Source organism: Ictidomys tridecemlineatus, chromosome 5, assembly GCF_052094955.1.
Source record: "Ictidomys tridecemlineatus isolate mIctTri1 chromosome 5, mIctTri1.hap1, whole genome shotgun sequence".
NCBI lineage: Eukaryota > Metazoa > Chordata > Mammalia > Rodentia > Sciuridae > Ictidomys > Ictidomys tridecemlineatus.
Window position 1 is genome coordinate 165,945,851 of NC_135481.1, and position 20,963 is coordinate 165,966,813.

The following is a 20,963-nucleotide window of genomic DNA, read 5'->3' on the forward strand; positions in this document are numbered from 1 at the left end:
TAGTCACTTTAGGGAAATGAATTTTTTAACAATTAAAGAATTTTATTTCACATGTTAAATCATGCAGACTGCTAGTAAGCTAAAGTTTGGAATTATGTGAAGGTGGGTGGCAGTAAATGTTGGCCTGCTTGATATTAAGTTTTGAAGAGGACAGTCCATGGTTAATTATCTGAATGATAAATTTCATCCTACTGAACCTTGTACCTTTCTTCTCTCACCTTTAGATCACCATATATTCTTTGGAAATGACAGCAAAGTCCTGATGGTATTATCCTTTGACTGAAAATGTATTATCCTATAAGTTTATAGGAGGGAAAGCTTTAGTGATTTCTAAAAGTTGGCTAAAACAGTTATGAAAGGAAAACTTTTTTAATTTTAAGCAACTATTACCACTTTTTCATATAATATTGCCTTTTAATAAAACTTACTTTTATTTCTAGCTCTAAAAATTGACAAATGAATATCATGGAAAAAAACAAAGTGCAATGGTACTTTGAAAATTACATTAAAGTGACTACCTCTGCTCTTTGGTAAGCAAAGGTCTGGAGAAGTAAGCAAAGTATGTGATAACTAAATGCACTTTCTAACCCTCCACCACAGGAACATGGAAGGGGAGGACCCTACAGTAAGTTAGAACAGAGAGGTAACTTAGGCAGTGTCTGGTCAAACCTCTTCATTTACAGATGAGGAAGCTGAAGCATAAAGAGGTCAAACATCATATAGTGTATTACTGATAACAAACAGGATTAGGATACTGTCCTCTGCTCAGCTGGAAATTTGAATATAACTTCCAACTCACCCAAATTTAATTACTAATAACTTACTAGTGACTGGAAGCTTCACAATGACATAAAACAGTCAACACAAATTTTATACAGTGTATGTATTATATGTGGTGAAAAATTCTGGAAAACCCCAGGAAATGTAGGGACAGGCAATTTATTAGAAAAACAAATTGTTCATGTGGAGATCACCACCTCACACAGTATTCTCAGCAGATATAATACCTGTACTCACTGGAATGGCAGTTATGAGATGCAATAGCACAGAACGCACCACAGTTAACTTTGTACAGTTGTGAATTAAAACTGCACTTTTACAACTGCTTTCATCTCTCTCAACTGCAAATGGTGCCAGGTATGGTCTGTATTTGTGTGTTTGACCTCTGCTAAAACTTAACTTTTTATAATATATTTGTATATATTTTATGGTGGTAAATAATAAAATAGACTATTGTCTTACATTTATTTCATGTGTTCATGACACAACTTTTTCTTAATTTTTTTTCAATATTCCAAGGCTACAGAGTTTGTCTGATAGTTTTTTCAAACTGTCATAAATCTCCAAAAATAAATTCCACATGAAGTAGACCTGTGCAGTTTGAACATGTGTTGTTTCAGGGCCAATTACATGTCCATACTTGACTATTTGCTTTATTGACTGACCAACAGGAGAGAAGGGACAAATATCTCCTCCCTTGTGAAAAGCTCAAGACAATGAAAGGCTGGTAGAAGATAAAAGATGGGGCATAAGATGAGTGTGAAAGACCAGCCTTGAGTTAACCACCATGCCTGTTGCAGGTTCCCAATCATCTGGAATAGTTTCCCCTTCTCCTTTTCCTCTTCTTCCTCCTTTTACCAACTCCATTTCCTCATTCTCTTCCTCCCTTTTCTCCTCTTATTTTTTTTTTTTTAAATATAGAGAACTCTTCTCCCCAAAACAAAGAGGTGTACAGTTTTTGGTTTAAATAATAGAATTAAGAATGGGGATACAGCTCATATAGAATGTAAGCACAAGGCCCTGGGTTTGATCTCCAAACTGCAAAAGACAGATTAAAATAATAAGAATACCACATGAAGTGTATGGACTTCTGAAGGTAGGGAAAAGCTAACTATGTATGTTTCTGTTAATGAGGATCCAAGCATTATTTTTTTTAAGTGTTAAGCACTGCTCAACTTTTTTTTTTTCCCTCACAAATGAAAATGAAAGTTGAAGAGAGCTGATATCTCTTCTAGTAGCTGGAGTTACTTAGGAATAATTGCATTTAAATAATAAAAATGTTGCTATACCTCTTTCTTCTGTTCAGAAAACCAGCTGGTATCTTTGTTTGAACCTTGTGGCGATATATGGAGATCCACCAGTACAGCAAAAGTCCCACACTGAAAGACATTAATGGCAAAGTCAACGTCTATGCAGCTCATGCCCAACAATGAAAGAGAATCTCACAAATTCCTATGTGGTTGCTCATTATGAAATGGTAACCAAGTAAACTAATGGACAGAAATCTTAATATGGGACAGGGCTATAGGTCATAACTATTATTTTTTCTTCAGTTTAAAATTTATAGTGGAAATGCTACAAAGAACTACAAGGTTGATCAGAACAGATATGACAAAATACCTATCTTTGGACCACACCCTGAAAGGGGATGCCCAATTTTAGTTGGCAGACTATCAAACATTGAGGAAGTTAAACAGGTTAGTACTAGGTAGGCTTCAGGAAAGAATGATTCTGTGCAAGGCTGGGGAATTCTTCCTTCTACTAGAAAAGAAGAGACATAAAGGATTGGCTGGGACAGACATCTTAGGATAGAAACAGAAAAGTGGAAGAATGAAAAGGAAGGAAAGAAAGTAGGTAGTTGATGTCAATTATCAAAATTAAAGACTGTTTCATTAAAATATGCTATAAACTATGTAAGCCTGGCCTCTAATTCCACTGACTAGTACTATATAGAACTTTTGGGAAAAAAAAATTCTCTATCTGCACTGTTCATCAGCACAGTCAGTAGCCATATGTGGCTAGTGGGCACTCACAATGTGGCTGTTAGGATTGAAAAGCTGAATTTCAACTTAATTAAAATCACCGCATGTGGCTACTGCTTTGTCCTGGATGGCACACCTATAGGTCCCATGAAAAGTTGGAGCCTTTTAAGTCCTTGCCCCTTGTGAGTAATTTCTGAGAGTCACAAGGTAATTGTGAACAAATTAATCTGAAAAGGAATAGACAACCAAGGCCGTAGGCTGGGCATGTCTAAGATACCCAGAGGTTTGGTTTACAAACCACAGGGCAAAGTCATTTTTGCACTTTTCTGGCTAAACAGCTTCCTCCCCTTAATTCTGTACTATAATTCCATGGAATTAGGATCTAAAAAGCACTAAATATTGAAAGAAAAACTGTTAAATTGGACACTGTCAAATTGAAAGCCTGTGCTCGTTAAAAAAAAAAAAATTAGTGAAAATGAGTATGTAAGCCTCAGACTAGAAAAAAATGTATTGATATATATGTGTATATATATATATATATATATATATATATATATATATCTGACATAAAAACTGGTATCCAAAACATGTAAAGAAGTCCTACACATTAATATTAAAAAAATGAGTATCTCAAGCCTGAAAAGATACTTCATAAATAAGATAAATGAATGGTAATAAGTACCTGAAAAAAGACTTGAACAGCATTAATTACCCAGCAAAGACAAATTAAAACCACCAAGAGAGACACCTATAGCACTCATCAGAATGACTAAAGTTAAAAATACTGGCACAAAACCAAATGTTGGGAAGGACATAGAGCAACCCAAACTCTTACACATTGCTAGTGGAAACATAAATTGTTCAGCCAGTTTGGCAAATTGTTTGCAGTTTCCTGTAGCTAAACTTATATTTATTAAGTGACTAAATCAACAATTCCACCCCAGGTATTTATCCAAGGGACAAGAAGCTTATGTGCATACAAAGATACAAAGGCAAATGGTCATGGAGGTTTTAACACATGATAACTAGAACTAAAGACAGCCTAAAAGCCTATCAACAAAATAAACACTTTGTCATTGACACAATGGAATGCTGCTCACCAAACTATTGACACCTTCAACATGGATTCATCTTTAAAATACTGCATTAAGCAAAAGAATACATATTGTGTGATTACATTTATATAAAATCCTACACAGCAAAACCAATGTAAGATCAAAGCCATGGGAACGGTGACTGTTCAGAGAGGAAGTGGCTTAGAAATGGCACGAAGGAACTTTGGTGATGAGAATATTTTTTGTCTTGATAGCCCATCTTAGCTGTACACTTAAAATCAGTTCCTTTCACTGTATGTAATTTATATTTTTAACAAATTTTTAATCATGGTGTAAAGTGCATCTGTATTTGTTGGCAGTTATTTAAAATATAGGTATTGTGTTGCTGAAAATGGGGTATTTGGTCTCTTAAGATACTGAACTGTACTGTGACCCACTGAACTGCACAGTTTAGTGTCTTGCAACCTCTGTTTTATTTTAACGAAAGAGAACTGAATAGAATATTAGAATGCAATAAAAAATATCGATTTGTCATATGGTAAGGTTGAGGATTATTTTGTGAAACCTAAGTATTTGTGTATGGAGTTATGATGGAAAGCCTATTTCTTAATTTAGTCAAAAATGTTTGAAAATCATACTCAAGTGCACAGTTAAAATTTCTCCTCAACCATTGATTACAGACAGATTTAACCTTTAAGGAGTATGCTGCCACCAGGTGGAAGTCACAAGCCACAACTACATGATCTTAGCCATGGGACATTAACCTTTTATGTGCTATGGACCTCTTTAGACAACTGTGAAGTAGATGAAACTTGCTCAGAATGTTTTTTAAATGCAGGAAACATAATACATAGGGTTAAAAAAAAAACCAATTACACTTACAGTTACCAAAATTTATGACACAAATTTGTGATACAGTAATGTATATACATGATGTAGGACCTGGGTCTCCTCAGACGGTATTGGATTTAGTGGCTACTCTAAACTTGAAAGTAGTAAAGAGCATAAGTGTTACATTGAGATTTCTACAACAAGTATAATATGAAAAGAGCTGTAATTTCTAATGATGATAAATGTTGTTAATACCATTGTGTTTTCCATTCCACATTCATAATAAGAGGAAACCTATATTTACTAGAACTTGGTCAAAATAAAGATAACTTTTTAACCCATTTGCATTCACTGAAACTCTGAATTCTATCATGGGCCCACTGAGGTTCTAGCAATTATGGAATAAAAGATAAAAGTCTCTCCAGAGCAATAAGATGTGCCTCACACACATTTTATTAGGGTTTCACATAGCTGATCTTGTCTGTACCTGTACCTGATTCTTGTTTAAATCGAGGTCTCCGCTCCTTCTTCATGCACACAAACAATTCTTAAAGTTGGAAGAAAAAAAAGTGAGGCTTGGAAAACAGAGTTGTACTGATAGCATCATAGTTACCTTCTAAAAAGAATTAAACAGTACAGTCTGATTTGGTATTTTTCTCACTGCTTCATGACTTTGATCACAAATAACCTGGTGTAAGTTGATTATAAATGGACTAATGCAAATGTTGGTCTCTCTTTTTTTGGGGGGAAGGGGGATACCAGGGTTTGAACTCAGGAGCACTGGATCACTGAGCCACATCACCAGCCTCCCCCACTTTTTGTATTTTATTTAGAGACAGGGTCTCACCGAGTTGCTTAGTGTTTTGCTAAATTGCTGAGCGCTGGCTTTGAACTCATGATCCTCCTGCTTAAGCCTCCCAAGCCACTGGGATTACAGGTGTGCGCCACTGTGCTTGGCTCTCTTTTTAAATAAATCATTCAATCTTACTCTAGTGATCAATATTTCCTGGGTTTTTGGAAGACTCCACCACCACCACTAGGCAAGCATCCCCTCTCCATAGTGGGCTCTCCCTCTGCAGCTAGCAGTCCTGAGTTCTACAGCAGGAGTTCACTCAAACTCCCACAGTAATAAGGTATTGCCCTTTTTGGGAGGATGGGGGGTACAGGAGATTGAATTCAGGGGTAATTGGCCACTGACCCATATCTCCAGCCCCATTTTGTATTTTATTTAGAGACAGGGTCTCACAGAGCTGCTTAGCATTTCATTGTTGCTGAGGCTGGCTTTGAACTTGCAATCCTCCTGTCTCAGCCTACTGAGCCACTGGGATTACAGGCATACATCACCGAGCCCAGCTTGCCCTCTTCTAAAGTTCTCTACTCCCAAAGCTTTGCTTCTTATCTCCCATGAGTCAATAGAAGTAGAGGGGGAAAAACTGTTACCACAGCCCAGCTTCTCCTCCTCCTTAATTAGAAAGAGAGCATTTCTACTCTCAGGAGATAAACTCTCCAGCTCTTTTCTGAGAGAAGCAACACAGTTAACCAGGCCAGAGTGGGTTATTTACACAGGCCAACTTAACTCTCTGATAGCCCAAAGGCTACTAGTAACAGCTCTGTGTTCCATGCACTTGGCTGTACTATGCAACCACAGGCCAGGATCTGGCCTATCTTCTGCTCCCACTTCACCTGGAGGTTTCAGCCATAGCCTTGGAGACACCCTTAATTCCCCTCTCCCTAGACCTCCAGAATTGGCCACCATATCTCGTCTGTCGATTTTATCTTTAAAGCATTCTCAAACCTATTTCTCCTCTCTCTCTCCACTGTTCACATCATCTCCTACTTTGAAAATTAGAGCCACATCTAGTGGTGTCCTAGATGAACCTTCCAGGTCAGTATCAGGGCAATCTGTCATACATAAGTCTGATCCTCAGTGAAAGCCACTATTACTGCAGCTCAGAGCACAGGTCAAGCTCCCACCTCCCCACTAACTCCCACTACTCTTCAACAGACATCTGAATTTTTCACCCTCTGCTTAGAATATGCCTTAATGTCCCCATGCTTGGTAGACTCCTTCTATATATTCTAAAAGTCTAGATATTCTCAAAGTAGAAGTATGGCTAGCTCCATGAAGCTTTTCTGAATAATTTTTCTCTATCTCCTTTGAACTGATACCTTCTTCAGGTGCTTATGAATATCTGCATTAAATGACTAGTCCATGAAGTGGCCTCCCTTGCAAGACTGTAAGCTACAGTGGGGATGCCATCCACATGTCTGTATTCCTAGTGAATAACACAGTAGCAGCTCACAGAACATACTTCTATTTAAAAGAAAGAACAAATGAGCAAATGGCAGAATAAGTTAGCTCTGAGTTTCAGGCTAGTCATCCACCTCCCTATCTGCAAAGTGAGGACTCTAAAGCCCTTTCTGGGAACAAGCCCATCCTAATCAGCACAGGGCACTGAAGCATTGTAGCAACTTCCTCTCTCCTTATTCTGGAGTGGCAACAACTATGTCATCACCAATGACAACCAGTCATTTATCAAATTTTGAAAAATTGGAATACAAGGATCCTGGGATTATCTCATTGTAAATTTACTTCCAACCAAGCATGCTGGTTATTTTTCCTATCTCCTTCCTAGGAATGTCAGTGCTGCAATTTAACTTGCCCTATTTCTAAGACTTCTAAATTTACATCATGCATAACACAAAGGTGAAAATGTTAATGCACCTCACATGCAATAGTGGTTTTAGAGCATGTTGGAGGCTGAGAGATATGGAAGGGATCCCCACATTCTCTATTAACTCATTCATTAAACACATGCTGAGTTTATAGGGGCTCCAGGCCCTGAAAGAGGAGGAGCAGCAACAGGCCACTGTAGCTAAAGACTATGGCACACACCCAAAAACCAGAGGTAGCTGAGAGAGATGACCCTGCCTGAGAGAGGCCAGGGAAGAAGAGATGATATCTCAGTGAAGTCCTAAGGGACAGGGAAAGCTGTAGAGACAGAAAAACTGCACCACTCAGGGAAAGAGGTTTATCTGGCTTGGTATGTGCTGGGAATGGTAAAGAGTCCCATACTGTAGAAATATAGGACAATGTCAGCAAATGAGGCTAACAGGGCAGGAAGCCTAGGTGACAGGTGTGCATGAGAGCTCTCTCAGACAGTGGAAAATCACCAGAGCCAGGCAGATAAGTTCAAAGCCACTACAAGAACCCAAACAAGAGAAAATAGAAGGTGATCCTGAGAGGAAGAGGAAGGGACAGAGTAAAAGAACAGAAACGAGAGGATGTGGTTGGGTATGAAGGAAAGGAAGAACAAGGGTGAGACTCTCAAGATACATGAGCAGTTTTGACTACACCTGTGGGGCCAGCTGCAGGTGGTCTGTACATATGGGTCTCCTGCTGATATGCATCACAAATTAACATGGGAATTTTACCCAAAGGACTCAAAGTCAGCATACTAAGGAACATGGCCACATCTATGTCTATAGCAGCTCAATAGCTAAGCTATGGAACTAAGATGCCCTTCAACAGATGAATGGATAAAGAAAATGTGGTATATATACACAATGGAATATTACCTAACCTTAAAGAAGAATGAAATTACGGCATTTGCCAGTAAATAGATGGAACTGGAGACTGTCATGTTAAGTGAAATAAGCCAATGCCAAAAAAACCAAAGGTCAAATGTTATCTCTGATATGTGGACGCTAACACATTATAAGGGCAGGTGGGTGGGGAGGAGTTCATTGGATTAGACAAAGAGGAATAAAGGGGGCAATGGGAGTACGAAAGACTTTAGAATGAATTGGACATAACTTTCCTATATTCATATATGAATACATGACCAGTGAAACTCCACATCATGTTCAAATACAAGAATGGGATCCTAATTAGAGTAAGTTATACTCCACATATGTATAATATGTCAAAGTACATTCTAGCTGTCATACATATCTAAAAAGAACAAATAAATTTTAAAAAAGGCATTTTATACCCATGTGACATTAAGGTTTGAAGGTAGCTTCAAGAAACAAGGCAAAGATTAAAAATGGGAAATGTAAGTGAGAAAAACAAGAATAAATATGTACAATGAAGTCAATGTCAAATCTGTACAAAGACTAAGTCTTTGCAGCAGTTGACACTGAGTTTCCTAGTAGCCAAAGGTAAAAAACTGAAAGATCAATCAGAGTCTGTAAGATGAGAAGGAATTGGTGTGAGGCAGATTAATTCTTGATACTAAATCCAAAAAGATGTTTCTCCTGAAGCTTTTCATAAAATACGTGGCCATATCCTTTCTGGAGTATTAATTTTATTAAAAGGTTGAATATTGGATATTATCACATTAAAGCAAACTATGTACATCTTAGAGCATGAAATTTTTTAAAAAATGTGACTTTTAAGGGAAAAAATCCCTCAGTTTTCTAGTACCACTTACAGAAGAGCTATGTTCCAGGCCTTATGCTAAGGCAGAGACAGGTGGGCTGGGGAGCTCTCAATTTAGTATTCAATTTAATTCTTAGTACTGGCCTGTTAGGGAGAAAAACTAGTAACCTCATTCTATAGATAGGAAAGTAGAATTGAAAAGGGTAACAACTAGTTAAGATTACACAGACAAATGACTGAATGACCAGGAGTGAAATCCAGACCTGAGGCACTCCAAAGTTCATTGCCATATAGAACTTGGAAGAAATTTTCCCGCTGAGGAAGGCCTCCCAGGACACACTTACAGACCCCATGTAAATGTACATTTAAGGCTGTATAGCTTGGAACCCACTTCCTTTTAATTTGGAACTGGACCCCTACACCCTCTGGGGTGAGCAATGGCAGACATGTCTGCTCTATGGAACCCCATTCCTTCACATATAGTGACTGAAACAAGCATTCTGAATGGGGTCACTGGGCTCCCTTCCATGGCAGCTTGATTTCACACTTCAATGGAGGCACCAAACCAAAAGCTCTGATACTAAACTGCCACTGTGGGGTACCGTACTATAAAAAAAGTACGATGGAACAGTCAAAGTCCCACTGCAGAGAGACTAGGGTGGGAGGGGTTATCAGGGGAAAGGAAAAGTACAGCAGTGGATGACAGCAATAAACCATGCTGAAGTTAGGGAAGAGTTGTTGGGGTCAGAAGAGAAGTCTCCTGACATTAAAACAAAAGTTAATGAAAAGTCAATGGAAATATGCTGTCAATTTAAACCCTTGGTCTGTTCCTTATGTAAAATACTGGTCCAAGAAACCTGAAATTGACATTCATGAAAAGAAATCAGCATACCTTTAGGTCGGCATGTACAATAATCTAACAGATGTTCAGGTCAGGAGATGGAAGAAAAGTCATTCTGATGGAATATATTATATCCTGAGTCTACATGTAAGAACTTACTAATGGTGAACAAGTTGACAATAACAATAATTAAGATTCATTGAGCATTAATTGTGTGCCAGATTATGTGCCAAGCTCTTTCTGAACATTATTGCATTTAATTTTCCTGACAACCCAGAGAGGCAGAAACTATTACCACTCAGTGTTCTGGAAACATGGAGAAACTTGAGTACTCTCTTTTAGAAGATCCCTGGTGATCATGGCTGGGTTTTGTTTGGTGTGGTGCCTTGCCAACCTGGCAGTACTTGTCAGGTCAGGTACAAGAAACATACCATAATCTTAGTAACAGAATTAGACACAGCCTGAATTTCAGATCACAGCACACAAGGAGGCTTGAAGAAAGCCGTCTGATGACAAATGGAGAATGGCTTGGCAGAGAAAATCCAAATACTGAATTTTCTGTGATGGTGCCGCAGTTTAGGAGGGGTTATACCTCTCTCCTCAGGGTGTCAATTTCCCTATGTGTAAAACCAGTGGACCCAAGCAGACCGCCTTCAAGAATCCTTCCACTTTAAGATCCTGGGCTCAGGTTGTTTTGGTTTGCTGCCATGTACTTGGATTTTACTGCCCACCAAAGGTCTATGCTCCTGTAAAGGACTCAACTAAGTCATATTGAGTCTGGCACTTGTCCTGTCAAAGGAAGGTGTACATCTTACAGCATGAAATCAGTCCACCATGGGTCATGCAAGCACAGCAGTAAAATCCACATTTCCTGCTATGTTGATCTCTATGGATATGATTTTGTCTTGATAACCAGTGATGGAAAAAAGTCAGCCACATGGCTAAAAATCATGGTATGAACCTTAGGAAATGGACACACTTAGTGGGGTTGACTAAGGCAAAAATCTTGTAAAACAACAATCTTCTTTCCCCTAAAACATTGCACGACTCCCTCAGGTAGGATTAAGCTCTTTGGTGCTACAACAGCACTTTGTTCATGCTCCTGCTATGGAACTTATCACAGACTATAAACAGGTAACTACATTTGTTCCACTCCTGCCAGGCAACCTGCAGGGAGGAGCTGCCTTTTGTTATCTTCAGGTTGTCCATACCTAGTACTAGGTCTGACGCACAGAGGGTCAGGAAGAGTATTTGTTAAATCAATGAAAATATCAGTGATTAAAATTACTTAAGTAGCTGCCTTGTTCTTTCTCTACGAGGGATTACCTCCCTCGCTCTTGCACCCTTTCCACAGAATAAGAAACTACAGAATCAAGTTCATGGTTTATAACTAAGGTTTCCTTAGTTATGCACAGAAATGGTCAGTGATGCCCACTGCACTAAGCCAAGTGGTTATTTTTCCACCTTCCGATCAGTCAGGTGGAGCAAGATGTCAGGAAAAAACCATGGTTGATGATGTAAACCCAGATTCATTAGAAGGAACTTCCTTCAGTTGCAAACGGATGACTAGTTCTTTGAACTCAAGTATCTCTGGATGAAAGGGATGTAGAGGAAGGTGTGACCTCTCTGAGGTCAAAGGAAATGGAAGGAGAGGGAGCTTCTCTCTCGTGCTTGGTGTCTGTGGTGGGACTTCTGACTTTAGGTCAGAGATCGGCAACTTTCCAGGAACTTATTTTTCACAACAGATTTATTACTATGGTTGGGGAAAGATTCTACAAAGATAAACAGCAAGTCGTAAAGAAAGAAAGCTGAGGGAAAGGCAGAACAAATGGGTTTGATGACAGTTTATAAAAAGAGGAAAACAGAGTTAAGAGCCCAATGTCCTTGGGTAAATTGTCTCTGATCTCCTGTGAAGAGGGTCTGGTTTTTGCCTAGGGTACCAACAGAGTGGCTCATAGTTTTCTCAGATGAAGTCTGGCAAGGGAAGCAACATGCTCCTGGGAATAAAGCAAAGGTCAACCTAAGTGGTGCCAATGAAGGGATGCTTAAATTTAACAACTGCCACTGGACCCTCTGGGTAGAATTCAAGGTTGAATCATAGACTCTAAAATCCATAACTAAATGAACAATTTTGTTAGGAATAGACTCTAAGTAGCTTCCTCTGAAAGATAAGAACTGACCTCATTTTAAAAATACCCTCCCTAATGACTTCCATTAAATTATTCTTTCAAATGTAATCTGCCCACGCCTTTCTTGAGTGGAATGGCCAATTGCATATATGGAAGATGTGTGGCAAGGAGGGGCACAATGGTGTTGGGGTAGGACAGATCCAACTTCAAACTCTAGTTCTGTGCTTGGGTGGCTCCAAGACTCTAGGTAAGTGACTCCAATGAACACTGGTGAAGATGACAAGGTGAAGATATGATTGCTCCTCTTATATATTTCTGCAATAGAGATATGAAATGGAAAAGAGTAACCATCTAGAAATTATTATGGACTTGTTTGTAGGAACCTTGACTTGAGAGGCTCTGAAGTGGCTCAAAAGCAAATGCCATCCATATTTAGCAACTTAGAGGCTGGTCAGGAGCATCTTTAGGATTATGGTTTATGTAATCTGAAAATGGAATTTGGTAAATAGCAGGAGGACCAGTCCCACAAATTTTATTGATAATTCTATCTGGTGTATGTACACATAAGCTTTAGAATGTAGTTTGAATTTAAACTCTCTAAAAATTCACATTAGAAGATATATTTTTATAACTGTTACAAATCCTGACAGAAAAGAGGAGCAGTTCAGCTTATAACCACTGTGGAGGTCAATGAGGAGATAAAATCATACCTTGCTGACCATCTTAAAAACTCACCTCTAGCTCATGCCAAGGTTTCAGTACCAACCCCAAAACAATCAAACAACTTTCTTCTGAATTAGGATGATCAACATGGTGATGGAAATCGAACAGGAAAAAAAGATTTACTTTCTGGATCAAGGGAAAGATTTAGGAAGAAATGGAAAGGCAAGGCCAGAAATGGTAAGAAAGGGGGCTGCAAACCCAAAAGGGCGATTTTATGACTGCATTTAAGTTGTTTAGTGAGTTCAGATCACTTGGCTCATGGGACTTCATGTCTGGGCACAAGGTGGATGGGCACCACAGCATGGCTCCACCCTATGATGGGGAGGAGAAGCACAGGAGCTGCCCGGAGGACCCAGCTAGGGGCAATTGGCATTGTCCTTTTCAGAAAAGAAAAAAAGAGGCATTTTGCAACAATATATTTAATTGTTAGCAGATTATTAAAGGTAATCAGGAAGAAACCACCTCATTTTCTTCTTTGAAGGGTTCTTAAACTGCCATGACTGATAAAAAATGGTTGACAAGTCACATATAAACCTCACCCAGGAAATGGACCAAATTTCCCATGCTACCCTTTGGTCCATGCTCAACTCTGCTAACACAGCTTCTGTCAATGTTATCAATGACACGCATGTCATCAAACTCAGTGAACCAGCTCTTGATGAGGATAACCTCTGTGGAGGTCAATGAGGAGATATTTTACCTCAGCACCATCTGACAAAGTGGTTAGTCTACTTTCCTCTTCTCTTGATGTATGGGACATCAGAAGTCAGCATTCCTGGTTCTCTTCCCTCCTCACAACCCACTCTTTCCCAGTCTCCGTCTGGAGGTTTCAGACACTGGGTAGTTCACACGCTGATGGTGTCATGTTTTTCATTATATACCTGGCCTCCCTCAACTCCAGATATGTATATTCCATTGCTGGCTTTGCATCTCTACTTGAATGTCAAATAGGCATTTCTAACTAAACAAGTTCAAACCAAACTATTGCTGTTTTACTTTCAAACCTGCTCACATCAGGTTTAGCTGAATTGGCTTAGCAAATGGCAACTCTACTCTTCCATTTGTTTAGTCAAAAACCTTGGAGTCGGTGCCCTTCAGTGGATGAATGGATTAAAAAAGTGGCATATATACACAATGGAATTTTACTCAGCAATAAAAGAGAATAAAATCATGGCAATGCAGGTAAATGGATGGAGTTTGAGAAGAAAATGCTAAGTGAAGTTAGGCAATCCCCAAAAAACAAATGCCGAATGTTTTCTCTGATATAAGGAGGCTGACTCATAGTAGGGTAGGGAGGAGGAGCATGGGAGGAATAGATGAATTCTAGATAGGGAAGAGGGGTGGGAGGGAAAAGGAGGGGGCAGGGGATTAACAAGGATGGTGGAATGTGATAGACATCATTATCCAAAGTAGGAAGACAGGAACTGGGTGTCAATATACTTTATATACAAACAGAGATATGAAAATTTGTGGCATTTATGTGTAATAAGAATTGTAATGGGGCTGGGGATGTGGCTCAAGTGGTAGTGTGCTCGCCTGGCATGCGTGCGGCCCGGGTTCGATCCTCAGTACCACATACAAACAAAGATGTTGTGTCCGCCAAATACTAAAAAATAAATATTAAAATTCTCTCTCTCTCTCTCACTGTCTCTTAAGAAAAAAAAGAATTGTAATGCAAAAAGAAAAAACAAAGTACATGTATAAAGACATGAATTGGCATGAACATACTTTATATACAAAGATATGAAAAATTGTGCTCTACGTGTGTAATAATAATAATAATGCATTCCGCTGTTGTGTATTTAAAAAAAATAAAATCAATTTTAAAAAAGTGAAAAACAAACAAACAAAAAAACCTTGGAGTCTGGCTGGGGCTGTAGCTCAGTGGCAGAACACTTGCCTAGCATGTGTGAGCACTTGCTTAGCACCATATAAATATAAACAAACAAAATAAAGGCATGCTGTTCATCAACAACTACAAAAAACAAAAACAAACTTGAAGTCATTTTTGATACCTTTCCTTTCATATCGCACATTTAAAAGGGACAGGCACTTAGTCGAAACTCAATAAATATTAACAAAATGAATCTATTAATGAACAAATGGGTCCTAGTGAATAAAAACCAAAAAATAGAAGAGTGGATAGAGCAGCAACTAAGTGGATTAATAGCTGGTTGAACAACCATGAGCACAGGAGTCACTAATGGCCCAATAACATCACGCAGGAAGATGCTAATGAGCCTTTTCCTTAGTCCTAGTCTTGTTCTGCATCTTTATCAACATGGATGAAGATATAGTGAACATGTCCACAAAATAGGTGGATGATGCTATACAGAATGGGACAGTGAATATATGGGGTACTGAAAACTAGATTTGGATCTCTGTGACTTGGAGAGATTGGACTAATGTAACTAGATGGGCTTTAATAAGGACATGCCCTTGTTATATGTAAGAAGCAACATTTGGGTCCCCCAAACTAAGCCCAAGCACAGAGGCATCATAGCTAAGAGTATCACTGTGAGTAGGCACCATAACGCTGTGGCCACCAACCATGCTAATTTCATATTAGGCTGCCTTAACATCAGGAGCCAGTGTAAGTGACAGGATGGCTGTGCTTTATGCATTTAGTACTCAGTTACTCTCAATGTTCCAATTAAAACAAACTGTCATGAATGACTAGGGTTGCAGTAATACTTAAAATCACGTCATAAGGATCAGCTGAAGAAAGAAACCGAAAAGGAAGAAAATAGACAGCCAGGATAAAATAATATTAACAAGACTTCAATGGGGGAAAAACAATCCCGTTTAGTGCTTTACAGCCTTAAGGGATAGACAATCAGGTGAAGGAGAGTGATCATAAGGAGACAGGCATTGATACCATATAAAGAAAACTTTTAGACCAGCAGGACTTTCCAGATAGGAAGTGATCTGCAACAGGAGGTGATATGCTTGCTCACCACCCAATCCAGAGGAGCAAACTACTGACAAAAAGGCCCATGAAAATGCACAATTGAAAAAAAATCACAGTGTTACCACAGAACACTGGTCTCTCATTCAAAGGAGTAATAAAACCACATAGACTTGTTTATAGTAGATCCATTAGCTACTTCAACCAATGCATCTTTGGTTAGGGTTTGGGGGCTTTTTTAAGTCTACCCCTAAAAATGTGGACTTACTGACCTCAAGTGCCAGAGGACTTATCTTCTAAGGGACATTTTAACATCCAAAGCATGGGCTTTAGAATCATACAGGCTTGTATACGTATACCAGCTATCCCTTTTACTGGCCTTATGCCTGAGCCAAGTTTCTAAGCCTCTCTGAATCTCAATCCCCTGATCTGTAAAATGGGTACAATAATGCCTGCCCTTGCAGAAACACTATTACGACTAAATTCAAAGAGAAAACAGGGTGCAGTATTAAAAGATAGTAGTTAGCTATAATTTGAGAGGAGTTGACAAATAAATCACATCATTCTCAGTTTCAGTATCTCCACCAATGAGGGTGATAAACTGACTAGCACTGTCCAAAAAAGTTCTGTGGAGATGTTCTATATCTGCAGTGTTCGAGACCTTAGCCTCAAGCCACATGTGACTATCAAGCATCTGAAATGAGGCTAGTGTGATTTCTGAATCTAATTCTAATTAATTTAAATCAATTAATTAGCAGTTATTTATTAATTTCAAGAACTACAGGTAGTTAGTGGCTACCATATGGAACGTGTTGCTATTTCCCTAAAGTGACTCCTGGGTCAGAAATCTTGATTCTATTATTTTAGTGAGAGACTAAAACCACAAAGAGTAAGCAACATGGAGAACCCCATAATAGGAAGTACTCAGTGATGCAAGGGGATTCCCATCCCACAGGGAATTCCAGAATACTCCTCAGCTCTGCAAGTGAGGGAATGATAGGGACTAACCTGGGAAATTTCTTTGAACTTTAGCAAGGAAGGTATTGATCCAACATTACTGTTTTCTTTAAAGGTGTTTTCCTTGTACACAGAAGATGAGGCAATAAAAACTGTTACTGACAGAAGATTAAGAAATTTAAGTTCCTCTTCATCTTTCTCCTGGACCCTGATTTATCAATCAGAAAACAAAATTCAAGTAGAATTTTTATAATCACGATTACAGCCACTGTACATGTCTTCCTTGGTAGTGCTGCAAATGACCCTTAAGGATTGGCACTGAGTTTCCCTGCCTACTTTGTGCTGCTTCCCAGGGCTCAGGAGATAATCCTGTAACTACTTTCATGGTTGAAAGTTTCTATCAGAGAAGCAAGAATTCAAAGGGAATTTTCGACCCATTTATGCCTAAGGCAGGAAACTGAAATGCCAAACAGGACAGAAGTATGTTAGACAAACACCGGCCAGGTCTGCTGGAGTTTTTAGTCCTCTGACCCATTTTTAGAGAACTACAAAGGAGAGAAAAGGGAGGTAGTTAATTGGTCACAGGATTTGACAGCCACCTCTACTTTCCTTTTCTAATTGACTGCTAGAAACAACACCCTCTTCAAGGAATGCTCAAAGGGGAAACGTGCTGGGACAGGAGACCCCTGATGAAATGGCTTCAGAAGCTGAAGATCATTAATTAAGAATATTGAGAGTGAGGTTGAAAGCTTAGCTGAAATGAGTGGGAGGGCCAACTCAGTATCAGCTGCCACCTACACATCAACAATTAAGCCTTATGAAGGCTCTCAGTGGAAACTTACATCTCCTAGGCATCCTCCTGAAGTCTCCTGAGGCCACTCAACCCTGAAGACCACAGCACTGACCCTGGAGTGATATTTATAAAATCCACTGTGATAGACCCTAGATTCTCAGGACACTGTGTCTTCTGAGCACTGCTACCCATCACCTTAAACAATTTCTCCAATGAAAGCCAGCATCAGGTTCACCAGGAGGGGTTGTTCAAAACACTGCTAAGGCTCATCAGGGGTGGGGCCCCAAGTGGGGCTGAGAATTTGCATTTCTAACAGGTTCCCAAGTGATGGTGATGTTGCTGGTCTGGGGACCATACTTTGAGCATCAATGGCCTAGAATAGTGGTTTGTTACCCTAGCAGCACATTAGAATCACTTGGGGAGCTTTTTAAAAAATATGTCCCAATTCTTCATCAATTAAATCAAGGTCTCTTGGGATGGGGTTGAGGAGCATCCATATATTTTAAAGGCTCCCTATCTGATTCCAATGTGCTGGCTGGGCTGAGAACCACTGTTGAAGAGATGATCTTTATTCAAATGTGATGAACATGTAAGATGAGCAATTTCATAATCACTTCCTAAAAGTTGCTACCTTTCAAGCTAATAAAATGAAAAAGTAGAAAATGATCCTGTTTTTTCTCGCAAATTTAGAGATAGGGAGGCAGATCTTGACTCTACCTACCCTTGATGGTGATACTTCACTAGTCATTTTTCTTTTTCCTCCTTTTTTCCCCCAAACCCAAATATAATGAGCCTCTTTGGATCAGCAAATGCACCCTTCACTCCTATGCTACTCAGACAGGATTCTCTGCAGATTTGCTAATTAGAGCAACTAAAGATCTAGGAACACTGATAAATCTACTAATTCCTTTAAAACAGGGTAGGTTTTTGTATTTTCAAATAAGAATCCTACAAATTGAGCACCAGGTAATGATTTCTAAAACATTCAAAATTTTCTAAGATTTCTTCCTGTAGTCTATTTTCTATCCTTCACAAATCCTGTTTCTTTCTTTCTAAATCAGATTCTAGTTCTCCTCATTTCGCTTCATCTATCTTTCAGCGGCTTCTATCTTTTCTCATTGCCTCTGCCTTTTGTGACAAGTAGAAAATTTCCAGTGAATTATTATAAAATAAAGTTCTATGGTGCCTGTTCCTAATTTCACAAATGGGGAACTAAATATTTTTCTTTGGTGGGAAAAAAAGAAGCTAAATTATTTTTGGTATGTGCATCCTGATTAACTCTGCCTTGGGCATTGGCCTTGAACAGGAAGCTTGTTCCCCACCCTTAATTCCTCAAATTAAGGAATCTTCAGTCTAAAGGACTGTGAGCCATTAATCAGCACCCACTGGTGAATTAGGACAATGGGGAGTTTACCTCCAAATAATAAGGCTAAGGAAGGACTGTATCACTTCGAATCTAAAACTGTGATTTTAGATTCTAAATGAGAAAAGTGATTTGGCCCCACCTTCCCCATGTGCAATCTCTGGAAATACTTAGGGCTGTCAAACTTGCATCTAGTGAGCAGACTCCAGGAATGCGTCAAAACATCCTATACTGCACACAGTCCAGCCCCCAATGCAAAGAATCATCTGGTCCATCCTGCCATTAGTGCTGACATAAAGAAAACATATCTAGAAGTTTCTATGTGGAGCTAGATGACTTCTCAACATTGTAGAACTCACAGGGATCTAAGGTGGAGGAAAAAGAGAGGGGCAAATGGTCCAGAGTCAATGAAGTAGTATAAAAACTTCTCAAAGAGCTTGGGCTACTGCTTACCCTCCCAACCACCTAGAACAAAGACAGGAAGCACTTAGCCTTGGCCTTGCCAGTTGTCAATCAGGCTTTCTTCACAGAGGTAGAGTTTAGTTTGGTAGCAAAAACAATCTCATTTTGCAGTTCAGCACCTGGTCACTGTAAAGCTTTCTTACATCACTGTTCACTTTTAACAAGCTTAGCCCAAAGAAAAAAGGATGGGAGAGAGGGAGGGAGGGGAAAAATTTTAATATAGGAATTATGATAGGTTGCATTTGAGAAATAGACTATATCATTATTTTTGTAAAAATCTAAATAATAACACTGTCCCTCTCTTGAGGAACTTTGTTATCTAACCATTTTTATTTGGGGTAATTTGCATAGAGGTCTTTGCATATGAGTAAATAGGGTGATAAATTAAGGGTTATTCTCGTGTATCATTAATATTGTAATGAAACGATGGTATTAGGTATTTTTCCAGATGATAATAATTCTTATAAAATTACATTAATCAACTGTAAATATCAAAGTGACCTAGCCTGAATAGATCAACATTATTATGTCTTTCGATCCTTAATAATCAAAATGAGCATTGTGACCAGGATTTATCTGTAATCATCTTCTGGTTTTAAATGCCAAATAGCCACTTAATGGGAGAACTAAAAATCTGAATTTTAAAAGGGTTATATAAAGAATGTGCTTAAATGCCTCACAAAATAGTGTTTCCCTTCTAAGTATCCACTAGAAGTTCCTTTAAATAGCAAAGCCCCTTGAGTTTGCTTGTATGCTTACCTCCTTTTCTTGGGGAAAGAAAGAAGAGATGCCAACCAAACACAGAGCAGAAAAGAAAAAGCACCACGTAGGACAACAGGGACTTTCCGTGAAGCAGTTATCACATAAGTCACTGTGATAACTCCATATTCTCAGTACCCCTTCCCAAAGGAGCTGGTTATTTCAACATATTCTAAAATTCTACCATGCAACAAAAAGTTGCATAAATATGCCACCAATAAATGTTAAATGCCTCTATTGAATATGAATTGTTTATCCCAGGTCTATAATGTTCTGTGCCTTAATCTTTCAGAGATATTAGATCCTAAAATTTGATTAAAACCATATTCCTTTCATTTGCTGCCATTATCAATGATGCAAATTCACACATGTGTTAACTAATGAAGCAGCCAGACAGGGTTTCATAGGCAGAGAAAAGGCTGAGAGAAATATTTTTGCCAAAGAAAAAGTGGCCAACTGTGGAAAATGATATGGATATCCAAGGTACTCCCCACAAGCCAAAACTGTAAATAAGGTTAGACTCTCGCATGGTTCCATGGTCTGAGTATACATTACATTTTAAACCAAACATTCATTTCATTATAGGGATTTATGCCAGCTGGCATAGCACAGTTGACCAAAGTGAAAAATGAGATTGATTTTTTTTTTTTTTGCTTGTAAAAATCAGTGCACTTATAGCATTCGCCCCTTACCAGAAGAGGGCAACAGTGGCCAGGCTGGCATTACTCACAAAGCACAAAGTTACCTGTGGTCAAGGTCAAGTAGCACCTGCCACTGGAGACAGGCTTTGGGAAACAGCCTGTGAAACTGCTGGCTTCTAAGTGTCACATGTGCAAAAACACAGGCTCTTTGCTTTTCCTTTCTCTTGGATGAATGAACAGACAACTGAAAGACCAAACCATTCCAAAATATTTCCAAATGATATACAGAATCATTGCCCATTGCAACCCTCCCACATTTTAAAGTTACCCTGGCCATACTAACAATATAAAACTC

General features: G+C 38.9%; 1 protein-coding gene across 2 annotated transcripts in view; it reads right to left on the minus strand.

Annotated features, from left to right (window-relative positions):
- Positions 1 to 20,963, minus strand: part of Slx4ip (SLX4 interacting protein) — a 184,575-nt gene that overhangs the window by 64,626 nt on the left and 98,986 nt on the right. For both annotated transcript variants that reach the window (XM_078051410.1, XM_005320479.5), the window contains exon 3: positions 2,070 to 2,159. In XM_078051410.1, coding sequence (XP_077907536.1) covers positions 2,070 to 2,159 — 90 coding nt within the window. The remainder of the gene's footprint in view (positions 1 to 2,069; positions 2,160 to 20,963) is intronic.